Source organism: Triturus cristatus, chromosome 6 (genome assembly GCF_964204655.1).
Source record: "Triturus cristatus chromosome 6, aTriCri1.1, whole genome shotgun sequence".
Taxonomy (NCBI): Eukaryota; Metazoa; Chordata; class Amphibia; order Caudata; family Salamandridae; genus Triturus; species Triturus cristatus.
The window spans coordinates 576,795,138-576,817,390 of record NC_140589.1 but is presented as its reverse complement, the minus strand read 5'-3'; the positions used below and the strand labels follow the sequence as shown (position 1 = coordinate 576,817,390).

At 41.0% G+C, this 22,253-nt stretch overlaps 1 protein-coding gene across 4 annotated transcripts in view; it reads left to right on the top strand.

Annotated features, from left to right (window-relative positions):
- Positions 1 to 22,253, top strand: part of IBTK (inhibitor of Bruton tyrosine kinase) — a 700,505-nt gene that overhangs the window by 394,173 nt on the left and 284,079 nt on the right. For all 4 annotated transcript variants that reach the window (XM_085611015.1, XM_085611017.1, XM_085611016.1 and 1 more), the window contains one exon: positions 19,323 to 19,419. In XM_085611015.1, the coding sequence (XP_085467141.1) occupies positions 19,323 to 19,419 (97 nt within the window). The remainder of the gene's footprint in view (positions 1 to 19,322; positions 19,420 to 22,253) is intronic.

Genomic DNA, 22,253 nt, shown 5'->3' with positions numbered 1-22,253 from the left:
AAATCATCCTGAGGTTTAGTAAGTATGGGATACATAGGGTGCCTAATAGGGTACTGGCCTGTTACCTCTAAATGGCGCTCCCTTTCCTCTTTTTCTTTTATTGCCTTCATCTCTTTATTTTTTAATTCCAATGCCCTTTTATATATCATTTTACGCTGTTCTTTTTCTGCTACAGCTTCTTCTTTCCTCACTCTCTCTTGCACTTCTTTCTCCCACATTCGTACACAATCAAACATATTTTGTCGACTTTCGTTTAAACAGACACTGCTCTACATACTGAATCTTTTTAAAATCAAATGAACCATTTATTGGCCATCGTAGATCAGGATCCTTTTTCGTATATTTGTTCCACAGTGTACTATACATTATGGAAGAAATATCGTATTTAATATATATGTACCTATTAGGTGTCCCCTCGAGGGGAGCCGGCTAACTTATTTCTCAATCCATTTTGGTACCTCCAAGACAGGAACACAGCCTACAGAGTGTGCTAGGAGCAGGCATGCTAACAAATTTGTAAAATATTACTTATCCCAGATATATCAAAGTAGAATTTGTAAAATATTACTTATCCCAGATATATCAAAGTAGAGAAAAATCTCCACATTACCTGCCTTTATCTATTGCAACAGATAAACACACCAACAAAACCAGAATCTTGGCCAAGCATATCCAAAATCAAGAGTGCTGATTTAGCGACCTTACCAAACGAAAGTCTCCAACCTCCAACTGCCAATCTCTTGGTCGACCTAATGGTCACTGCAAAACTTGCGCCAAAGGAGATCTCAGTCGGGACCGGCCACCACCTGGAGGGTCAAATCGGGAAAACCAGAAAAGTCACTTCGGTCTGCAAAGACAAGGGTCTCCTCATGCAGGACGTCTCCTCAGTAAGATTCCATTCCTCCATCAAGACCACTCCTTTCGGGCGGTCGTGTCTCCGATGAGCCCCACAAGTCTGGCGCCAAACTGTGGAAATGTGCCTTTTTAGGGACACACCGGTGCAGGGTTCGCCCTTAAGTTTGTCCACGGGTCCTTAGACCAAAAAAATAGAGATTGGCACTGAAGCTGGATGTCAAAATAACAATTTTATGAATCACTCATGAGTGGGACTACATCAATATAACACCCTCAGGCGCTGTAGGAGGCAGTAAATGGAATACAGAGACCATGGGCCTTTTATACACAGTTTGTTGCATAGTGAGCATGTAGACTCAAATAGAAGGTACAAGCATACACAGGAATAACTACTGACAAACATGGGCAGATAAATTTCACTTAGCAGAGTGGAAGGGGAAACAGAACTGCTTACATCAGTAGGATATGATAGGTAGTTACATTCTCAAACAAGTGCATTCTAGCAGCTACAGGCCTTTCTGAGCACATACATTGCTCTTGCTCAGTATAGAAGGAGTGAACTAAGGTTGATGACTCAAGCAGAATAGAAAAGCAGTCAACAGTGAAGACGGAAGAATCACAAGGCTAACAAAATGGATGCTGCAAACAAGATGGCTTGAGCTCATGCCAACAGCAGTTATTTTCGATTTCCACAATGCATTGTGTTGCAAACCATTACTTTCAAATGTTTGTGTTTTTTTCTGTTTCAAATTGTAACTAAAACTAATTTAATGGTGTGTTGTTTTTGTATGTAAAGGTGTTAGAACCAAAGCTAACTAGAACTTCATATACGTAGCATGTGTTGGCTGCAGATAAACATGCTTTGCTTACTCTTGCCATCTAGTGTTGTGCCTGGATTTTGCAAGCTGTTTTTATCGAGGAAGTTTAACGATTGTGGTTGTTTGTTGTTTCTTCTCACCCTCGAGGCATTGCGCATGTTGAACGCTTTGTTCCTTAGAAAGTTTTTCTGGCGGTCTCGCACAGACTTCTTCGAAGCCTTTCCGAATTTGACACCACACGGCCTACGGGAAAACAGCAATCAGAATCAACTTCCACACTGGGAAATCTCCGATTGATGGACACGAAGAAATAACTTTTCAGACTGTGCCCTCGGTGCTGGGCTAAGTCCGCACACACGGACACGCACGATGTTTGTAACTTGTGCCTCTCTCTGGAGCACAAAGAGCAACAGGGCGCCAGACTGTTCAAAAATAAAGACTCTTCGGACTGTATGAGATCGACACCTCTCACATACTATGGAGCACACAGCCGAGGCAGAGTTCAGCCATAACCGTGTCCAGTATATCTTCTGGAGAATCGGGAGTACTACAACCCTCCGTGCAAAGAAGATAATACACTCACCACCACCACTGCCCCGCCATGATGTGCCACAGCCTGCAGGTTCAGGCCAACACCATGACCAAGCCTCAGAGCAGAGAAAGGATGAGAATATTGTCACACAACAACAGTTGCTACACATCAGCATGATGGTACTACTAGCAATTGTAATGGCTCTCAAAGCATTTCTCACAAAACATAGCAGGAAAGAGTGCAATGTATTACATACAGAAACAAGGGGAAACTCATTCTATACAATTATCCTAATTGGCACAAAAAACATGGATATGGACCAGCACATCCCCTCCTAGCACAATACGTAACAGGGGAGAAGAACACAATTGGGGCCAACTCAGCAGAACACACCAGCAGATTCACAAATGGGAGATACAAAGTACGTTATTACAAGCATACTCCAAAGGTGGGGAACACCCACAATAGACCCGTTTGCAACAAAGGAAAACGCATAATGCCAAAGCTTCGCATCCAGACATCCACACCCACAATTCAAAGGCAATGCTCTGTGGATGAACTTGTCAGGGATATTTGAGTAAGCTTTTCCTTCTCTCCCACTAATATCTTCTGTGGTCAGGAATCTGACAGACTTCAATGACTTTGATTCTGATCACACCCACATGGGCTTGTCAACCATGGTACAAAACACTATTGGAGCTCTCTCTACAACTTCATGAGAACCTACCCAATTATCCATATCTTCTCACATACAGCAATGGTAGGGTAAAACATCCCACTACTCAACAGCTCAATCTTGCAATTTGGCTCCTGCGATCATAAAATGTTGATACCTGAATCTAACTGAAGAATGTATGACTATTCTAAAGGAAGCAAGAACACCAACAATGAGAGCTTGCTGTGCTGCAAAATGGAAGCATTAACCCTTCTTTCCCAACAGAACAGTAATTAATATGATACGATACATTTTGAAAAGTCAGTTAGCATACACTTCAATGCGCCTACATTTAGCATCTATTGTAGCATTTTTACAAAACAGGAATCATCAGTCACTTTTGCGCATTCCTGTAATCAAAGCCTTCATGAAAGGATTAAAAAGAGTCATTCCACAATGTACACCTCCAATACCAGCATGGAGTCTAAACATTTTCCTAACACGGCTTATGGGGCCACCATTTGAGCGCCACATAATTGTCAAAAAAAATTCTTGACATGGAAAGTGGCTTTCCTCGTAGCAATAACATCCAAACGAAGTGTCAGTGAAATACATGCACTTACAAATGAAGCACCTGATTTCCAAGTGATCTCAGACAAAGTGTGTTAACGCACTAACCCAAACTTTTTACCCAAGGCCACTCCTCCATTTAATTTGAACCAAACATTGGGATTACCAGTTTTCTTTCCAAAACCACAAACTGTTGCAGATCGTACATCACATACATTAGACATTTAAAGGAGCACTTATGTACTATGTGGATCATACTAAACCCTTCAGAAAAACAAGCAAGGTTTTAGTCTCATTTTCAAATCCAGCAAAAGGAAATATTATATCTAAAGCAGGTATAGCAAAATGGATTGTTAAATGCATCCAATTATGTTATGCAAAAGCAAAATGAAAACTATCCAATGTGCCAAAACCTTATTCAACAAGAAAAAAAGGAGCAATCGTGGCCTTTTTAGGAAATATCCTTCTCGATGATATTTACACAGCAGCAACTTTGATAAACCAAAACTGTTACAAAGCATTATTGTGTGGATTTTCAATCCAGACAACAAGCTCTAGTTGGAACAACAGTCCTTCAAACCTTATTTCAAACAACTGCACCATCTTATGCCTAAAGTCACCACAAGGAGGGGTACTGCTTTACAGTCTATGCATAATATGTGTGTCGGCAGCCTACACACAGTGCTACGAATGCACTATGTTACATACCCGGTAAGCATCTATTTGTAGCGTGTAGCGCTGCAGATCCACATGCACCCTCCCGCCTCCCTGGCAGGTATTAGATGGTGACAAATACTTACAAACCAGCATGTCTAACATAAAACGCATACTAAGCAGACTAAATCCTCACTCCCTTTATGGCAAAAAGAAAACTTTCTAAGGAACAAAGTGTTCGACATGCGCAATGCCTCAAGGGGGAGGAGAAACAATGTCGGTCGTAAAACTTCCTCAAAAAGAACAACTTGCAAAGTCCAGGCCCAACACTAGATGGCAGAAGTATGCATAGCATGTGAATCTGCAGCAGTACTGCTTACAACATAATACTTTTACCTTGATATTTCCTCTGAGTCGCTGCTTTTTTGGATCATATACCAAATCCAGTAGTTGAGCGCAGGGCCTGTGATTGGTGATGGCGTCCTCATCCAATACCACCCTCACCCCCACCCCTGCCTCTCCCTAGGCTGCACCAAATAGTTCTCCAGCAGCCTTAAAACATGCAAAGCATTGGGCTGGCAACATGGCCTGGCCCAAAGCCAGGGCGTGTACCTATCAGACTGTGGGTGACCAGCTGCCTCCTCCTCTGTGGATGACCTTTGCTCATGCACACCTTAGAGTTTACTGTATCCCCTTGTGGACTCCCGTTTGACAACTGACGTCATCCCAGGTTTTATGTTTCAAAATGACTGTACGGAAATAAGGACAAGAAATCCTGTGATGCCTTTTGTGCTTTCCGCTGCAGGAAATCAAAAGGGAGAGGTGCTGGATTCATCATAAAATGCAGCACCAGCCTTCCCATGAGACTCTCAACTTCTTGAGATGCTCGAGCAAATCAGAAGGGACACAGGCATTGCTAAGTTCAAGCACCTGAAAATTCAAGACCCTCACACGGAGTGGTTACGGGTTTAGTAGGCGTGGCACACAGAAGCTGCTCCAGTCGGGGCACCTCAACCACAAAATGATGACTCCTCTTCTCCCGATCACTCGTCACCTCTCTAGGGAAGACAGAGATTTGCCTTACCCACTGGGACGACATTACCTCAGATACTCTTTTGTACACATGGGGTACTGATTCAACTTCCACACCTTGCCACCACATATCCCACCCTGCCGGCATGGCCTAGACTACAAACACCATCAGATACTCAAAGGAGAGGTCCAGGCACTGCTCACTATCAAGCTACTGCCACCACACCAGTGCGGCAAAGGAGTTTACTCCCTCTCTCTCCTGATCCCCTAAAAAACAATGGTTTTCTCAGAACAATGTTCGACCTAGGACCTCTCAGCAAGAACATTGGGTCAAAATATTACCATATGATCACCCTGCAGGACATCACCCTGCTCCTCCTACAGGGTTACTGCTTATCGGCGTTGGACCTAAAAGACACTTACTTTTGCATCCCCATCCATCAGATCACCCCTGGTTCTCTGATTCGTGGTAAGTGGAAATCACTATCTTTTCAAGACACTACCCTTTGGAGTCACCATATCCCAAATGGTGCTCAAAAAAGGTTCAGACTTTGGGGACTGATCTCCTGCGCAAAAATGCCTGTCAAGTCTTTCTCTATTTAGACAAGTGGCTGATCAGGAAAAGCAGTAGACAACAATGCATAGCATACACTCAAACAGTGGTGTCCTTACTCCACAGGCTATGGTTCACTATCAATAGAAAAATATCTTGTCTCCAGCGGGATGAGGGCTTCATCCCGCAGTGCCATAGTGTCACACACCAGGCTGCAGATGTGTCTACAAGAGTACCTCGTGAGGCTGTGGTCACAAGCTGAAGTCTAGTGCAAGGATCTAGGGGTAAAGGCCAAGTCTCCGCATACTCTCCTAAGGTGGAACAGCAACAATTTGTTGCTTGGCAGGTGTTTTCTCAGTTCTCTTCCGTAGTTGATCATCACCACCTAAACCTCACTCAGAGGGTTGCGAGCTTAACTCCACCACATGACCATTCAGGACAACAGAACCCCTCAATACCAGGGCTGTTGCATCAAGTACCTGGAACTCTTGGTCATCTGTTTAGCCTTCACAGCTTTCCTAAAGCTCATCCAGGGTAAACAGTCCTCATAAAGATGGACAACATGACGACCATGTACCAAATCCAGAAATAGGGGTACACTGACATGGGAGAATTGGCATTGAGAACATACGTCTGCTAGAGGAACAAATGCCGAGAGTGGACTTCGATTTTGTGCACCTACCAAGCAGAACGCATCAACAAGTCCAAGAAGGGAAACTGAACATACAAGTCCTCAACAGAAACTAGCATTAGTCGAGGACACCGACGTCTACTTTTTTTTCCACCTTGGATAACTCAAAATGCGAAAGTATCACATAGCGGTACGCGCATTCCATGGGCAATGCACTGGTCCAGGATATTTGCTTATGCTTTACCTCCTCTCACAGACATTCTGTGTGTGGTCAGAAAATGAGACTATCTGACCCTCAGCCCAAAGGTGTCAACATGTTCAGAAAACTTTGGTACCCCATGCTCTTGAAAATGTCAGTCCACCCACAAGAGAAACTGCCTATGACAACAGACCTTCTCATGCAGCATCAGAGACAGCTCAGACACGCAGAACCTCGGACCCCAAATGACTCAACCTAGCATTTTGGCACCCGAGGATCTGACATTTCTGTACCTCAAACTCGGGAAAGAGTGTTGTTACATTTGCATATTTTCTGTATTCTTTATCTCCCTTCCCCTTTAAGGTGTTGCATCCATTGTCAAACATTCTAGTTCCACACAGAATGTTATGTGGCTGCTAAGCACTCAGGTCAGTTGCACTGTTCCTGTTTGCTGGACAGTTGTACCTTGTTGCTGTGACGCAATCTTGATATTAAATACTCTATTTTACTAAGTTCCAGCAATTTCTTACAAATTTTGGCGACGAGTAGAAGGATGGAAAGAACACCTCACCAACTTTATAGCGGCACAGGCGTGGAGTGTTCGTGAACCAGGATCGTATAATCGAGGAGAAAGAAGGTTATACGTGGGAGACAGTGTTCACCTAAACAAGAGTGATGAATTTCGTTGGGACGAAAATCCGGAAGAAAGGAGAGAAACGGCGTGGGAGAGACTGAATTTAACAACTTTAAAAAAAAAAGAACATCATTTTGGAAGCGATTGTATTACAGCGAACAACGCGCGCGCCTTACCTCTTGAAAGTATATAAAGCGTCATCAAAGAATAGCGAGACACGGAAGACGCGAGCAGTCCTACGAAGGATTCCAGACTCAGCGGTGTCGTCGGCTGGAAACGTAGTGCGTCACTCATGCGCGCACACGCAACTGAAGGCGAAAACAACGTGACTGCCATTTTGTTTACAAAGAGGTAAACGGCACCATAGCAACCGGCTAACAGAGCGAGGAGGAGTTGCTTCAAAAGGAAAAGACAGCTATTTGGATAGCAACCGGCTAACGGAGCGAAGAGGAATTGTTTAAAAGGAAAAGACAGCGATTTGGGTGAGTAGAGTAATATTTATAGCAGTAAGTTAAAAAATTTGAAATGTATCTTGGTTGAATTATAAAAAAAAAAAAGGAGAGTCAAAGAGTAAAGACCATCCACATAACCTACTTGTGAGAAGCAGAATAGAACACACGTACAAGGACAATACAACAGGAAGACATCTGTTCTGCTTTTGAGTCCTTAAGATTCAATGGATGTGGAGGTATTTATGTCCTTTGTTAAGTTATTGGGTCTTTTGTTATTTTTTTTGGACAAAACAAAATCTATTTAAAGAATTTAACAATTATAGAAATCCACAGGTCAAAATTTTTATATTTTAGAGCGCATTTTAAAAGAGTTTCTTAGTGAAAACTTAAATAATATTAATAACATTAAGTTTGATCCCCCAGAATTTATTTTTACAAAATAAAGGAAACTCACCTATCCCGTGGACACGTTGGGAGGAAGAATTTATAAACTACATGAAGGCTATTGACGGGGAGCGCATGGGAGCAGAAAGAAAAAAAAAGTATTCTTTTGCATTGTTTAGGGTCAGAGGGACAAGTTGTGTTTCGAGCTTTACCAGAAGTTACTCCCATTGAAGGTCAAAGTACAAATGTATATAAAGAAGCTTTGCTTAGGTTGGAGAAAAGATTTAAACCAGTTACTAACATAGCCCTTAATAGAGATACATTTTACACTAGGGCACAAAATGATACAGAATAATTTTACGATTTTCTCACTGCTTTAAATCATTGGCATTACATTGTAATTTCGGGAATATGTGTGATGAAATGTTGAGAGACCAAATTATTGTGCATGTTAAGAATAAGAAAACTCAAGAACGTCTTTGGGAATTAGGAGACCCTAAGTTATCTGAAGCAATCACCATTTGCTAAATCTTTAGAGCAATCTGAAAAATGGATGCTTACTGTTAAGAACCACAATGGTGATAAAACAGACTCTGATGAAATTTGCGCTGTTAAACAAACGGATATGCAGAGTAATAAAAATGTGCATGCAGGTGCAAGTTCAACTCGGTCCAATAGTTATGGTAATTTTAAGAAAGTTGATAGATATGAAAAATCTTTTATGTGTTATAAATGCAGAAGCAGGACACACATGGCTTCGTATGGAGGATGTCCTGCAATTAACAAAGATTGTGGGAAGTGTGGCAGGTTAGACCATTTTGCTATTGTGTGTAGAGATGTTAAGAAATTTACTCCCACCCCTCGTGGTAAAGTGTCATGTGTTTCAGAGGAAAACTCTACAAGTTGCAAGTGTGAATGTGTCGACAGATGTAATGAAAACAAGAAAGGTTTTGTTGTTTATCTTACAGAAGGTATTTCTAATGTTAATGACTCCACATATTGTCAATACAAGAAACGCCCTTTGTGTGAAGTGGTAGTTTCTGGTGTTAAACTTGAGCTAATGGCTGATTCAGGATCACCATGGACGATTATTTCTAAAGAGTATTTTGACAGGCGCTTAAGCTCTGTTTTAGATATTGAAAAAATGTTACCGTCTGACATCATTGCTGAAAGTTTTGATGGTTCCAGAATTGACATCTTGTTTTTTTAAGTAGATCTTAGTTTTAAAACCAAGTGTATGCTGGTCAAGTTGTATATTGCAGTTAAGGGGGTAAATGTGTTGGGTTGGAGAGATCAGTGGAAGTTTGGTATTATTCTCAATCCCCGTGCTGCAGAACCTGTGATATTAAGTGACGGTGTATGTTTAGATGGCATTGCTGTAGTCCGCTCTGAGGAGAAAGAAAATCTGATTAAAAAAGAATTCAAAGATGTGTTTTCAGATGTGTTAGGTAAAGTTAAAGAGTACTCTTACAAGATTAAACTTAAAAGTGATGTTACTCCAGTCAAGCAAAAATTGAGGGGTGTTCCATCAATGTTAGAGAGGAACTTAAGAAAACTTTGGATGATTTAGTATCGGAAGGAATTATTGAGCCAATAGATTCTGCAGAATGGGTTTCTCCCATTGTTTTGGTGAGGAAACCTGACAAAAATTTGAGAATGTGTGTTGACCTCAGGGCGCTTAATGCTGGAATAATTGTAGATTGTCATCCTCTTCCAATTATTAATGAAGTGGTTTCAATGTTGGAAGGGGCAATAGTCTTTTCCACGCTCGACCTTAGATCAGCGTACCATCAAATTCCTCTCACTGGGGAATCAGAGTCTCACAGCTTTTATCACACCACAGGGTTTGTACCAACACACAAGGATGCCGTTTGGTTTAGCGTCTGCGGCGTCCGTATTTCAAAGAATTATGTTCAATATTTTCAGAGATGTTGAAAAAATTGTAAAATGCTTTCAGGATGACAAGCACAGAGGAAGAACACATACAACATTTAAGAGATGTTTATGGAAAATTGAGGAAAAGTAGGTTGACCTTAAAATCAAGCAAATGTAAAATGTTCAAAAAGTCTGTAGAATAGTTGGGTCATACTTTGTCTGGTGACGGAGTTGTTCCAAAAAAAATCCAATGTTTTGTGTATTACAAATGCTCCTGCTCCTACAAACAAAGAACAATTGCTATCTTTTGCAGGGATGTGCGAGTATTATAGCAAGTTTGTGTACAATTTTGCTTAAAAAATGGAACCCCTTAGGAAGCTTCTTAGAAGAAATGCCACTTTTGAATGGAAACAAGAGCAACAGGAAGCGTTTGAATTAATCAAAGCTGATATTCTTCAAGACCCTACACTTAAGCCTTTCTGTATGTGCAAGGAGTGTGTCATTACAGTAGATGCCAGCTTGTATGGCATTGGAGGAGTTTTGTCACAGAGATGTGGGAAAGAAGAGTGGAATGTGTGTTTTGCTTCTCGCACTCTCAATGAAAGTGAAAGAAGATACGCCGTAATAGAGAAGGAGATATTAGCCTGTGTGTGGGCAATTGAACATTTCAGAAATTACATTTGGGGTAGTAAATTTATATTGAGAACGGATCACAAACCGTTAGTAAACATCCTTTCTCCTGGTGGTGGGTGGAATTCAACAGCTCGCATTGCTAGACTGACTTCTAGATTGCAGGAGTATTGTTTCACACCTGAGTTTGTTCCTGGTAAGAAAAACGTCATCGCTGATTTGATGTCTCGACTTCCTTGTCAAGTCACAAGTAATGATGAACCGGACGATTTGGATGTTGTTACCTGTTTACAAGATGTGTTGTTAGGCTCATTTGAGGATATTTCTGAGGAGTCATGGAAACTCTCAGAAGAACAAGATATTTTTTGGCAGACCATTAAGAAGTACATCTTAGAGGGTTGGCCTGATGGGGGAAATTTAGCAGAAGAATGTATGCCCATGTTTAATGTGTCAGATGAGTTGAAATTGGAAGGGGATTTGATTTTTAAAGGTGGAAAGTGTGTGTCACCTTTTGGCATACAAAAAGTCATCTTGGATTTAGCACATAAATCTCATCCTGGCATGTCGGCTATGAAACGCTTGGTCAGAAATTACTTCTGGTGGCCTGGTTTAGATCGGATGGTGGTTTGCAAAGTGAGAGAGTGTGAAGTTTGCATGGGCAGTGAAAAAATGTTGAAAGTCAGTGTTCCCCCATTAAAGAATTCAAATTGGCCCACTGTACCATGGAAAAAGTTGGCATTTCATATTTCTGGCCCTTTTATGTGTCTTCCCAATGATTCTCGTTATGCTTTTGTGCTGGTTGATTATCATTCAAAGTGGCCAGAGGTTACATTTGTTTCTCATGCCTCAACCAACATGGTCATAGAATTTTTCAAAGAAATTTTCTCAAGAGGAGGTTGTCCTTCGCAACTTGCGACTGACAATGGGGTACAACTTACCTCCTCAGAAATGGAAGAGTTTAAAAAAAGTCAAAATATTAAACACCGTACTGTTTCTGTTTATGAACCCCATGAAAATAGTTTGGTAGAACGCTTTAACAGAGTTTTTAAAGGGTTTGTGTCAGATGTTGTCAAATCTGGCAGCAATTGGAGAAATTTGTTAAGAGAAAAACTTTGGTTATATCGCATCACACTACATTCTACGACAGAAGTTAGTCCTTTTCAACTTCTCAAAGGACGTGATCCTGCGTCTAGAATTTGTCCTTGGTGGTTCAAGGACAAATGCTTGAACAAATCTTTTTCAAAGGAGTTGGTGAAAGATGTAGCTCAAAGGGTAGAAGTTAAACAAGCAAAAGCTAAAAAATGGTATGATAACAAATGGAATGTCAAGACGCCAAATTTTAATGTAGGTGATTGCGTCAGAATCAGAAGACCAGGCTTAATCACTAAATGTTCTGATAAGTTTGGCAAGCCAATGAAAATTGTTAAAGATTTTGATAAGTGTTATCACTCAGGATGGTAAGTTGTGGAACATCAAACGTGTTGCCAAATGTCCCCCTATTTTTAACAGAACTACACCTGAAGTACACCTTGTCTCAAAATATGCAATTGCTTCTAGGGTGAAGATTTCTGACCATTCTAGGTGTCCTCCAAAGAGTCTGTCTGATTATTTCACTTAAAATTACTTTCGGTTTTTGCCTTTTCTCTTGTTAAAATAAGGAGATATGTTACATTTGCATATTTTCTGTATTCTTTATCTCCCTTCCCCTTTAAGGTGTTGCATCCACACAGAATGGTATGTGGCTGCTAAGCACTCAGGTCAGCTGCACTGTTCCTGTTTGCTGGACAGTTGTACCTTGTTGCTGTGCCGCAATCTTGATATTAAATACTCTATTTTACTAAGTTCCAGCAATTTCTTACAAGTGTGCTCATTCTCTGCGAGGCACGTAAGCCTTCCAGAGTGCCTGATATGCAGCAAAGTGAAAAAGGGTTGTAGACTGCTGCACCAATAAACACATATACACCCTCAAAGTCTCTCTTCAAGATATAATTTGCTTCCTTCTGCATCTCCAAATGGCTGGGTTAGCATACACCTCCATCTACCTACGTGTGACTGCAGTCATAGCATACATGCATAATATTGAACAAACCCCCATCTTCAAAATCCTTGTAGTGAAAGCTTTTGTGGAAGGCCTTAACTGTAGGTTATTCCTCCTAAGAGCTTGAGACCCCTTTTGGAACTAAAATGTAATCCTAATGCACTTAATGGGCCTACCTTTTGACCTTTCCACTTCAAAGGTCTTCAGTACTTGTCATGGAAGGTTGCCTTCTTAATAGTGGTCACCTTTAGCTTTAACTGTAGAGAAATGTTTAATTCCAGCTTAGAGGGACTCTAGTTTCCTTGGTACCTCAAGTTCCTACCAAATGTAGTGTCACCGTTTCATATTAATCATGCTACTGAGCTGCCTTTTTCCTGCACCCTGGCTCCCTCACTCTGTAGCAGAAAGTGCTTTACACATGCTGGTTGTTTAAGGGCCTTATGTATTACACTAAAAGGATAAAGTCCTTCCGTAAAACCAATCAACTTTTTGTAACATTTGCCACGCCTCTTTGGGACAGCCTATTTCCAAGTCAGTCATTTCAAGATAGATTGTTAAATGAATACAAGCCTGCTACGCCAAAGTAAAGCGCACATTAGCTATGCCTCTTTGCTCACATTCCTCAGGCTAAAAGGTCGCCTCCATGACATATCTATCAAACATTCCTGTAGCAGATATCTGTAAAGCTACTACTTGGTCAACACTAAACACATTCACAAAACACTTCTGTGAGGCCATCCAAGCCCATCCAAAGGGTTTAGTTGGCCAAACTGTGTTAAGAACTGGGTTCCCAACTTCTGCATCATCTGTTCGGTAGCCACCATTTTGGGGGGAAACTGCTTTACTGTCTGTGCAAAGCATGTGTATCTTACAGCCACACATGCTGTAAATCTAAAATGTCACTTACCTTGCGTGTAACTATTTTTTTGTAGTGTGCTGTAGATTCACATGCTCCCCCCTCCCTCTCCAGAAGCCACATTAACAGATGTTTTTACGCTTTTTTGTCATCTCACCTGTTCAAAGTATACTTGTCTTCGATACTATACACCACTTAGACTTACTTACTCGCCTGCTGGGTGGAGCTATTGTACAGATGCATTGTGAAGAAAGAAAGGAGTCATAATACATCTTGTGACTCAAGGCTTTGAAAAAAAAAAAAGTTAGAAATGTTAGGGCCCTGTACTATATTAATTGCAGGTAGGTGCAAATTAATATTGTCTAATAAAAAAATTAATTCAGACAATTATTACAGTGCATAGGTCATATGTGTTATTACATCAAATAAAGATGCGTCTTTGGATCTCTTAAATACTTCTTTTTTTTCTTTATAACTAATACAAATGAAAAAATTGCATTTCTTAAATCATTTGTACCTATATTTACAGGTGTATATTAAGTACAGTTATTTCTGTTGTTGAGGGAAAGTAGGGGGCAGCATGACCCACTCAACATCTTCTAAATCGTAAAGTGAACTACTATTTGTGATGTTCCCTGGATGGACCAGAGAAAATAACCAAAGTATGTAGGGCAAAAAGTATTTTGCACAGAAGTGTTTTATTTAAAAAAAAAAAAAAAAAAGAAATGGCATGAATAAAAGGTTTGTTGTGCTATTTGTAGCTTACTTCAACAGAGTGGAAAACAAACCTTATTTTTCCACCAAATGAGAGGTGGTGCATATTTATTATGTTTGCACGATTTGTACCGTTTTACAATTTGTAGGGGAACAGATATGAATCTCATTGGTGAGCCCAGAAAGATATACATTTTTGATAAACTAAAAAATATCCTGAATTTAGCCTGCAGTCATTTGTGCAGTCTGTTTGACATGTACATGGAAAAAGGTGAAATAGGTAAGCAGGTTTTCACCTGATGGATACTTCTGCCTGAAGATTGCTCACCTTTTGAATATCTCTAGGTGCTAAACTTAATCCAGAAAATTCTACAATAGCTCTAATGCACCAGTAGGTGGCATCTGCACTGTCTTGACCTGGGTTACTGCCCAGGCAGGATGTTGCTGGAGCTATGTAGTGCCACCTTGATGTCCTTCGATGCAGATCAACAACGGTTGTCTGAGGTTGTTACTTAAGATACTAGGTTTAAATGCTGCCGCTCCTGTCATGTCCATATCAGATATCAAATAGTCAATAATTACTTTATTTAATTGACATTGGAATCATAAAAGTACATTAAAAAATCATAAAAATATATTAAGAAAATCAATTAATAGCATTTCATAAAATAGGTTCCATACAGATTCAGTCTCAAGCATAAGCATGATGCACAGCTATTAACAATCTCGATACATACCAACAAACAGAAAAATTATCTAAAATTTGTAGATATAAGAGAGCGGGTCTCACTTGATTAAAATTCAAAATGAACACGTAATGGGCGAATACACTTTTGTCGCAGATTAGCCCATTTGGGATAAATTAAAACAATATGTAAAGTGTCCAGTGTAGAGAACTCATCACAAGAACATATGGGAGGGTCTTGTGGCCTATGCCAACCTTCTACAAGTTGCATTAACATGTTCAAACGAAAATATGTTAAAAATCTTCTGTGGTTAACCGGCATATCCAATGTTAAATAAAGTTCCATTTTAGCAATATATTTTACAATAGCATAATGTGTGCAGAAGAGTTTCCACTGTGAGTATAGCATTCTAACCTCTTGAGTATAATCGTAAAATGCTTTCTTGACTCCTGCAATAACTGATTTGGAAAGTTTCTCTGGCTAATTAAAAACATGCGATAGGCCCAGATTTGACATGGTAGTTTTTATATAGCTCAGCCAGGGTATACGCAAGCTATAATTTACATTCAAACTACCTCTTAATATTAATGTGTTAAAATCCAATTATTTTTGAGTCCATATAGAGCACTATAAAAATATGGGGCGCAAACGTTTATAGTCTGCTTTTTAACCTGCCCCTGTCTCTTCATGAACTATTTCTGGAGGGACATTCTGTGGGATTAGTAACAATTTCCTTACATATTTATTTTCCACCGTTTGTATTGATATGTGATTTGTAACCCCAAACTTCTTCCCCATAGGTTACATTTGGGACACAGTTAGCATTATAGAGGTGTAGTATAGACTTTATAAGGCTATAGCCTAAATGCCCAGAAAAAGCATAAATACTGAAGGCAACCCTGTTAACGGATTGAGTATGTGATTTCAATAATGGCACCCTGTGCAATCTGTCGTCCAGCAGCATACCCAAGTAGCTGAACCTCTCCAGCTTGCCTATAGTATTATCCTTTATCACATATTTGCTAGTCTTAGAATAACTAATTTTTAGCCCCAAATTTTCCATAAAAATGGCTTAATAAAGGTCGCCGGCTATTTGCTGTACGGGAAGTAAGAATGGAATCATCCACATACAACAAAGCAGGAACCGTTCTGTGTCCTATCCTTGGGACGTCTTTGCAGTGACCCCTTAAAAACTGATCTAATTTATTTATATATAAAATAAAAAAGGAAAAGAGCTAAAATACATCCCTGGCAGACCCCTCTCCCTAGCTGAAAGTGCTTAGTGCATTCTCCTGATTATCTTACTGTTGCTTCAAGCCCTTTGTGTAAGTTGTGCGAAAACACCAGTATGGCCTCATCGATCCCCATGTTCCTCAGCGCAGCCCACAGCTTAGATCTTACCACTGTGTCAAAGGCTGTGCTGAGGTCCATAAAGGCTAAATGTATTCTTTCTTTTTTAGCCACCCTGTATTTGTTAACTATAAGATATAAATACAAATTCTGTTTTATTGTGCCTCGTCCCGACCTGAACTCATATTGAATTTCTGATAGAATATTGTTATCATTAGCCCAATCTATTAGACACTTCAACAAAACCCTACCCAACACTTTTACTTCCCCCATCTATCAAAGAGATGGAACGGTAGCATGCTGGGTCAGCGCGTTTCCCTTTATTGAAAATGGGCACTATGATCGATTTGCTTCCAAGAAAATGAGATGTGATCACAGGCTGCTACATTTAGATGTTGAGTGACCAAACGCGCCCATAGATCTATATCTGATTTAAAAAGGTCTCCAGGGACCCCATCTTGGCCCAGAGCCTTACCTACTGATAGTTCCAGTATGCTTTCCCTCACCTCTTCCAGTTCAAAATAGACAGTATTTCCTGTAGCAGAGCAGGCAATTTTAATGTGGTCGCTAACTCCTGCATATATGCGGCCAAAATGCTCTTCCCATTTTTGTGCAGGTATAGTAATGCTTAGGTCTAATTCTGTGCCCTCATTAAAAAGCAGCTGGTTAACTACCCTCCAGAGGTCTGCGATATTCCTTGCATTGCAGGCCTCTTTAAGCTTATCCTAGACTTCCCTCTTCAGGGCACTTAGTCTGTTCCTGTGAGCTAACGCATATGCCTGCCTGGCCGCTTTAACTGCGCATGTCTGCCTTGGTTTAGTCTTTTGGGCTAGCTTTAGATCTTTATGGGCTATTGAACAATTCTTATCGAACCATTTTGGTCCTGAACTAATTGCCTTGACATTCTGTCTAGTCACGGCTTGCTGAGTCTCTTTGCAGATAATAGAAAAAGAATCTAAAATGGCCTGATCATGCGCATCTGCATTCAAGCAGACCTCCAAATCGTGACTGCACTCCTGTGTCAGATTCCATAAGAAGTCCTCCGGGAGGACTTTCCCCTGGCTAATACGCCCCCCTTGATCTTCATGAATATTGGGTGTCTTTGCTTCAAGCTCACTCCAACTAAACTTTTCCGTTATCGGGTAGTGATGACTAAAAATACTCCATACTATTTTAAAATCTACTTAATACTGAAGCAGACATGCAGAAACCAAATTATAGTCAATAGTACTGTTTTTATTTCTCTGCTTAAAAGTCGGGATAGCCATGGGTGAGACATACTCTTCTCTAGATAAGAGATTAAAAAGGTTTAGTTCTGAGATCAAAAGTTTAAGATTATCACCCTGACTTGTTTTTCTTTTAAAACAGACTTTTATTGAATTGCAAAAGATAATACATTCAATCCCCTTGCCCGCTACCCAGCCACCCAACTAAGCCAGGCTGTAGGATAATGACCAGCCCACCAAACTGAGGACAACTACACACCTCTCTGCACAGAAGACATCTATGCTGTAATACAGTCCGCCCACAAGGGTGAGCCAATGCCACGGTGTGACGCAATCAAGAACCCCCCCACCCCTCTCCCCGTCAACCTCCCCCAACATCACCCTGACTTGTGTGCTTAAAATGAATTTGCTCTGGTTCCTCTAGATGGACCTGGTCCCTTCCTCAACAAAAGTGTCTCAGGGGTGTAGGTTAAAATCTCCCACTAACAAAACCATGCGATGGACCACTCTTAACAATGTTTTTTCACAAAATCTCATCAGCTCTATATCCAGAACTATCTTAGAGGAAGGTGAATTATAAATATTAATTATCAAAACTTTGTTATGATGGGCAAACAATAGTAATACTCCCAGGATAATGCCAGACTTAAATATTATCAATCGGTGGTACTGTCTAATCTCAGGCTTATAAACGGTGCCAGGCCCCCTTTAGTTCTACCAAACGGCATGGCTTTGCCTTAACCTCAAAAGCAATAAACCCATCCATGAATAGATTCCCCTCTACATCCCAGGTTTCTTGAAAGCAAACTATCCCGAATGTTTTGCAATGATCCATCCCTCGGTTATCCACTAGTAATGTGCTTCTCCCTGCAGTGTTTCAGCTTAGTATGGACAAATTATTTGTTATTCTATTTAAAGGTACTCAGTCATCCTCCTTGTCTTATCTTTGACAAGCAAATTCCTATCCTCACTAGGTTCTGACTGAGATGGGTTGTTCTCTTAACTGAGCAGTCAATCTACATCTGCTAGGGCATCAAAACGACTGTATGTTGTTATACCAGGATAACTACTTGTGTGCAATGCCCCCTTCCTTCACTATAACGTCTGTCTGTGTATCCTCTCTAAATACCCTTGGAGCCCTAATAGTCGCCTGGCACAGTTGGTCTCCTGGCCTATAAAATTAACCCGGGAGCAGCAGAACAATAGTACTGAATTCCACCTGAGTACTCAAGTTCCCTTTTAGCAAACATTTGGCCAAATTGTGAGCATTGAAATTAACAATGATGCAGTCTCCTTGTATGTCAGGCCACCCCTGCCCGATCCACCCCACCCGCCTTAGCATCAGGAGGATGTTGGCAAACCTAAGCGGAAAGCTTCTAAAGCGGCCCAACCAGTTCAGTGTCTTATTAAACAATTGTTCATAAGATTCCTTTTGGCCCCTCCTTAGATTTGGGGCACCTGCGAGAATGATCACATATGGGCACGAGGCAGGGGGCAGACCAATCACTGGCTGTACATCTATTGAGGCTTCTTCCCTCTTTTGGTTCTTATTGTTTCCTTGGTCCTTTGAAGAAATGGGATGGGGTACTTCCCTTCTGAGACTGTTTTTCAGTGCTGTAGATCCCCTATGGGTATGCAGAGTTGGAAGAGAATTGTTTGTTTGAGAAAAGCTAATTTAGAACATTTAAAGAAAACTTATAGCTTAAGAGAGAGAGACTTTAAGGTAAGTAACCACTTTAAAAAGAATTTGATTAAAAAAATGCATATTTAAGAATGAAATGTATTGAATAATTTCTCCCTAACATTTGTATTGACCTATAGCCCATAACTTTTCCCATAAATGAAATCAGATGTCTGCATAACACCCCTATCATATTAGACATCCTTTTAACAGTACTTGTTGGGGTTTTTTTTTTTAAAGAAAGTTCTGTTTTTATAAAAAAATATTTAATGCTTGGAAAATCCTCTATTTGTATAGGCTTCTTGCTCTGCAGCCTTGGAAATGCCAATACACTCTGACATCCTGCGTGTCATCCTGGACTATATCTATACAGATGACGCTGTGTTTGTAAGAGGTATACATTTTGGATTTTTGGGTGAACAGAATGCAAATGTTTCTAAGAGCTCGACCCTTATTAGTGGTTTAAGTCTGTTTTATTTAAAATGTATACAGTGAACTTGGCGTCAGAGGTATTGGATTTACTTCACATATTAATTAACATTGCTTTAAGGAAATGGTATTTGTTTCAGTAAGAAATGTCTGTTGTGTTTATTTATTTTATTTTATTGGGTTCATTTATTTAGAACAAACCTGCCCCTAGGGAGCAGATGAGTGCTTTACAGAGGGGTGGATACCGTTACAAAAGATGCGAGATGGTCTCATTTACAGGTAACAATGTAGTTGGCATATTTACAGCACTCCTCATATTTAGAGGGCGGTTAGGAGTGAAAACCTGGGACTCATGCATTTTTCTGAACAGCAGAAAAAAAGGTTGGTATGCTTCATGTTTATTTCAGTAAGACATTTGTAAAACATAGCTTATATGAAGGCCATTTTGCAGCATTGTTGCATATTGAAGACCAAGTTCATATGATAACTGTAATTCTCTCCCCAACAATGGCTGGTCTATGTTGGTCGTTGGCCAGAATCGCCTGAAAGTTATTCAGTGGCTTCTGTTATGCATCTCTAAATACAGATTCAACAACTTTAGAATATCCCCAGGCGCCAAATTGGATCCAGGAGATTTTTCAGCATAGTTCCTGCATGCCACCAGTTGGCGTTAGGTGGCACGACATTGAGACTGCTCTGCCGTGGTAGTGCCAGCTGCGGTAGCATGCTGGTGTCCGTTCCTTTCTTTCCCCGCCTTTGTATGTGGATCCAGAACTAGCTCCTAATTCTTCTCACTAGGTAGTGAGCTTTTTCTCTTTACAGTGTACTAGAGAACATGAGCACTCCCAAAACTACAGGGTTTAAGGCTTGTGGCATATGCAAACGGTGAAAGCTGAAGTTTCAATGAGCCCAGCACCAAGAGAACCTGTCAGATTCCATTGATGTTTCTAATAGGTTTGACTCATTTGTTTCCTCCAAACCCCTTTTTCTTTTTGGCACAGTGGGATCTGAGTTTGGTCCTGATTTTCCTTGTGTATTCCCTTTGAGCTGTTGTGCAGCTGCTTAGGTCATCTTCTAACTGACACAACTGTGTGCCTAATTGCAAACACTTCATCTCGTTGCATGATTGAGCCTCAGGTTCTCTTGATGCCGCTGCCCTGCACCGCCTTCTTCCCAGACAAACTGGTGTTGAGGGCCAAGGCGGCCTTTATATGTCCTAAAAGACATGACTCCTTTATATGTTGGGCAATCCATCACCCTCCCAATGTTCTCTGCACCACCTCTCCCCTCAAGAGGTGGAGATTCTCCATCCAGTGGTACCCAAGAGATCCTTGAGCTTTTACATCAATTATACCATAGACCCCGGATGGAAGACCTGCTTCTTGTGGGATTTTCTGGAGCCAAATAAGGCAAGGCATTACAGAAAAGGACTTTGTCATGGTGAATAGTCCTCTACATCAAGATCTACTACATATCGACCAAGATGCAGCCTCCAGGAAGTATTTGGTCGCATTCCACCGGGGTGACGGCTGTTACCACACCTTTGGCCTGCAGAGTGCCTGTTCTGTACCCTTGTAAGGCTCTTTCTTGGCTTTTGAGTCGTAGCCCTAGGCACTAGATGGTCATTCTGCAACTTGGGGGAGGCAGAATATGGATGGGGTTTAGATTTAATCTGCCAGCCATATGTCATACTGCCATCGAAAATCAAACTTATTTTCACTTGCATTGGAATGGCTACATTATTTAGACTCTAGGCCCATCGGGGTAGTTGGGCTGAAAGACTGTTGGGGCTTTAGAGGGTGGGCGATATGGTTCAATGCCAAGATGGGCCATCAGTCCGTGGGCTTTCAGTCCCCGTTTGAGGGGGAAGGAGAGGGGAATTGAGGGTGAGTTACTCAGTCTTTTTCCTTGGTGTGGCAGAAATCCTGTTGAGGCTTTAGATGTGTGTAGTATGACCCGCACAGGCCTACTCTCAACCCATTTTCCTAATTAATTAATACAATTTCTAGTATCAAGTGTACTGTAGTGTGCTTTCTGATAGGAGAAGGCAAATGGGACCAAATCCCCCTATCCGACCCTCCTGGGGGCAGTAGGAAGACTGCTAGCACTTTAAAAGTACTATCCCCTTCAGAAGATGAGGGTGTAAGAGAAACTGCATGTTTCCTTGGGTGCAGGGAACACACTCCCATGCCTGTGTGCTGCTCCGCCCAGCTTTCAAAGTCCTTGCTGGCTTATTGGTCGATTCCTCCACGCACCTGCTGTGTCCTTTATGCAGGGACCAACATAAGAGAGAGATCATTGATACCGCTTCGATTATGATCGCAGTCAGCTGTGCCATCCAACATCAAAAACAGTGAAAGTAAAAGGAGCCGAATGTGTCGTACCCTTCTAAAAGAGATTGTGAAACGGGTGGGGTCAGTGCCAACAGAACTGAGAAGGTGGGCTTGGCACCATAAGGGTTTCAGGAGTGTAGAGGGCTAGGTGATTATATGGGTGTCCGTACAGTGTTTGGTGATATTCTAAAAAGTAAAGTTCTTGAATCCCTTTAAAGTTATTTTAGCTTTGAATTCACTGAATATTGCGTCAAAAGGGCTTGAGAAAAGCATTCAATAAATTTGAGAGTTGTGGCAAAAGACATCTACAGGTTAGAAGTTACATGTCTAAAGGGGCATCTCAGGTTGTCTGCCGCAGTGTTCTGTTACCTGCAGTTTACAGGATCTAGCAAGATAGGTTGGTGGGTTAGTGCATGTGTGTGTGTCCTCAAAGTAGAATAGAATTTTCTTTATTGTGTGATTGGTT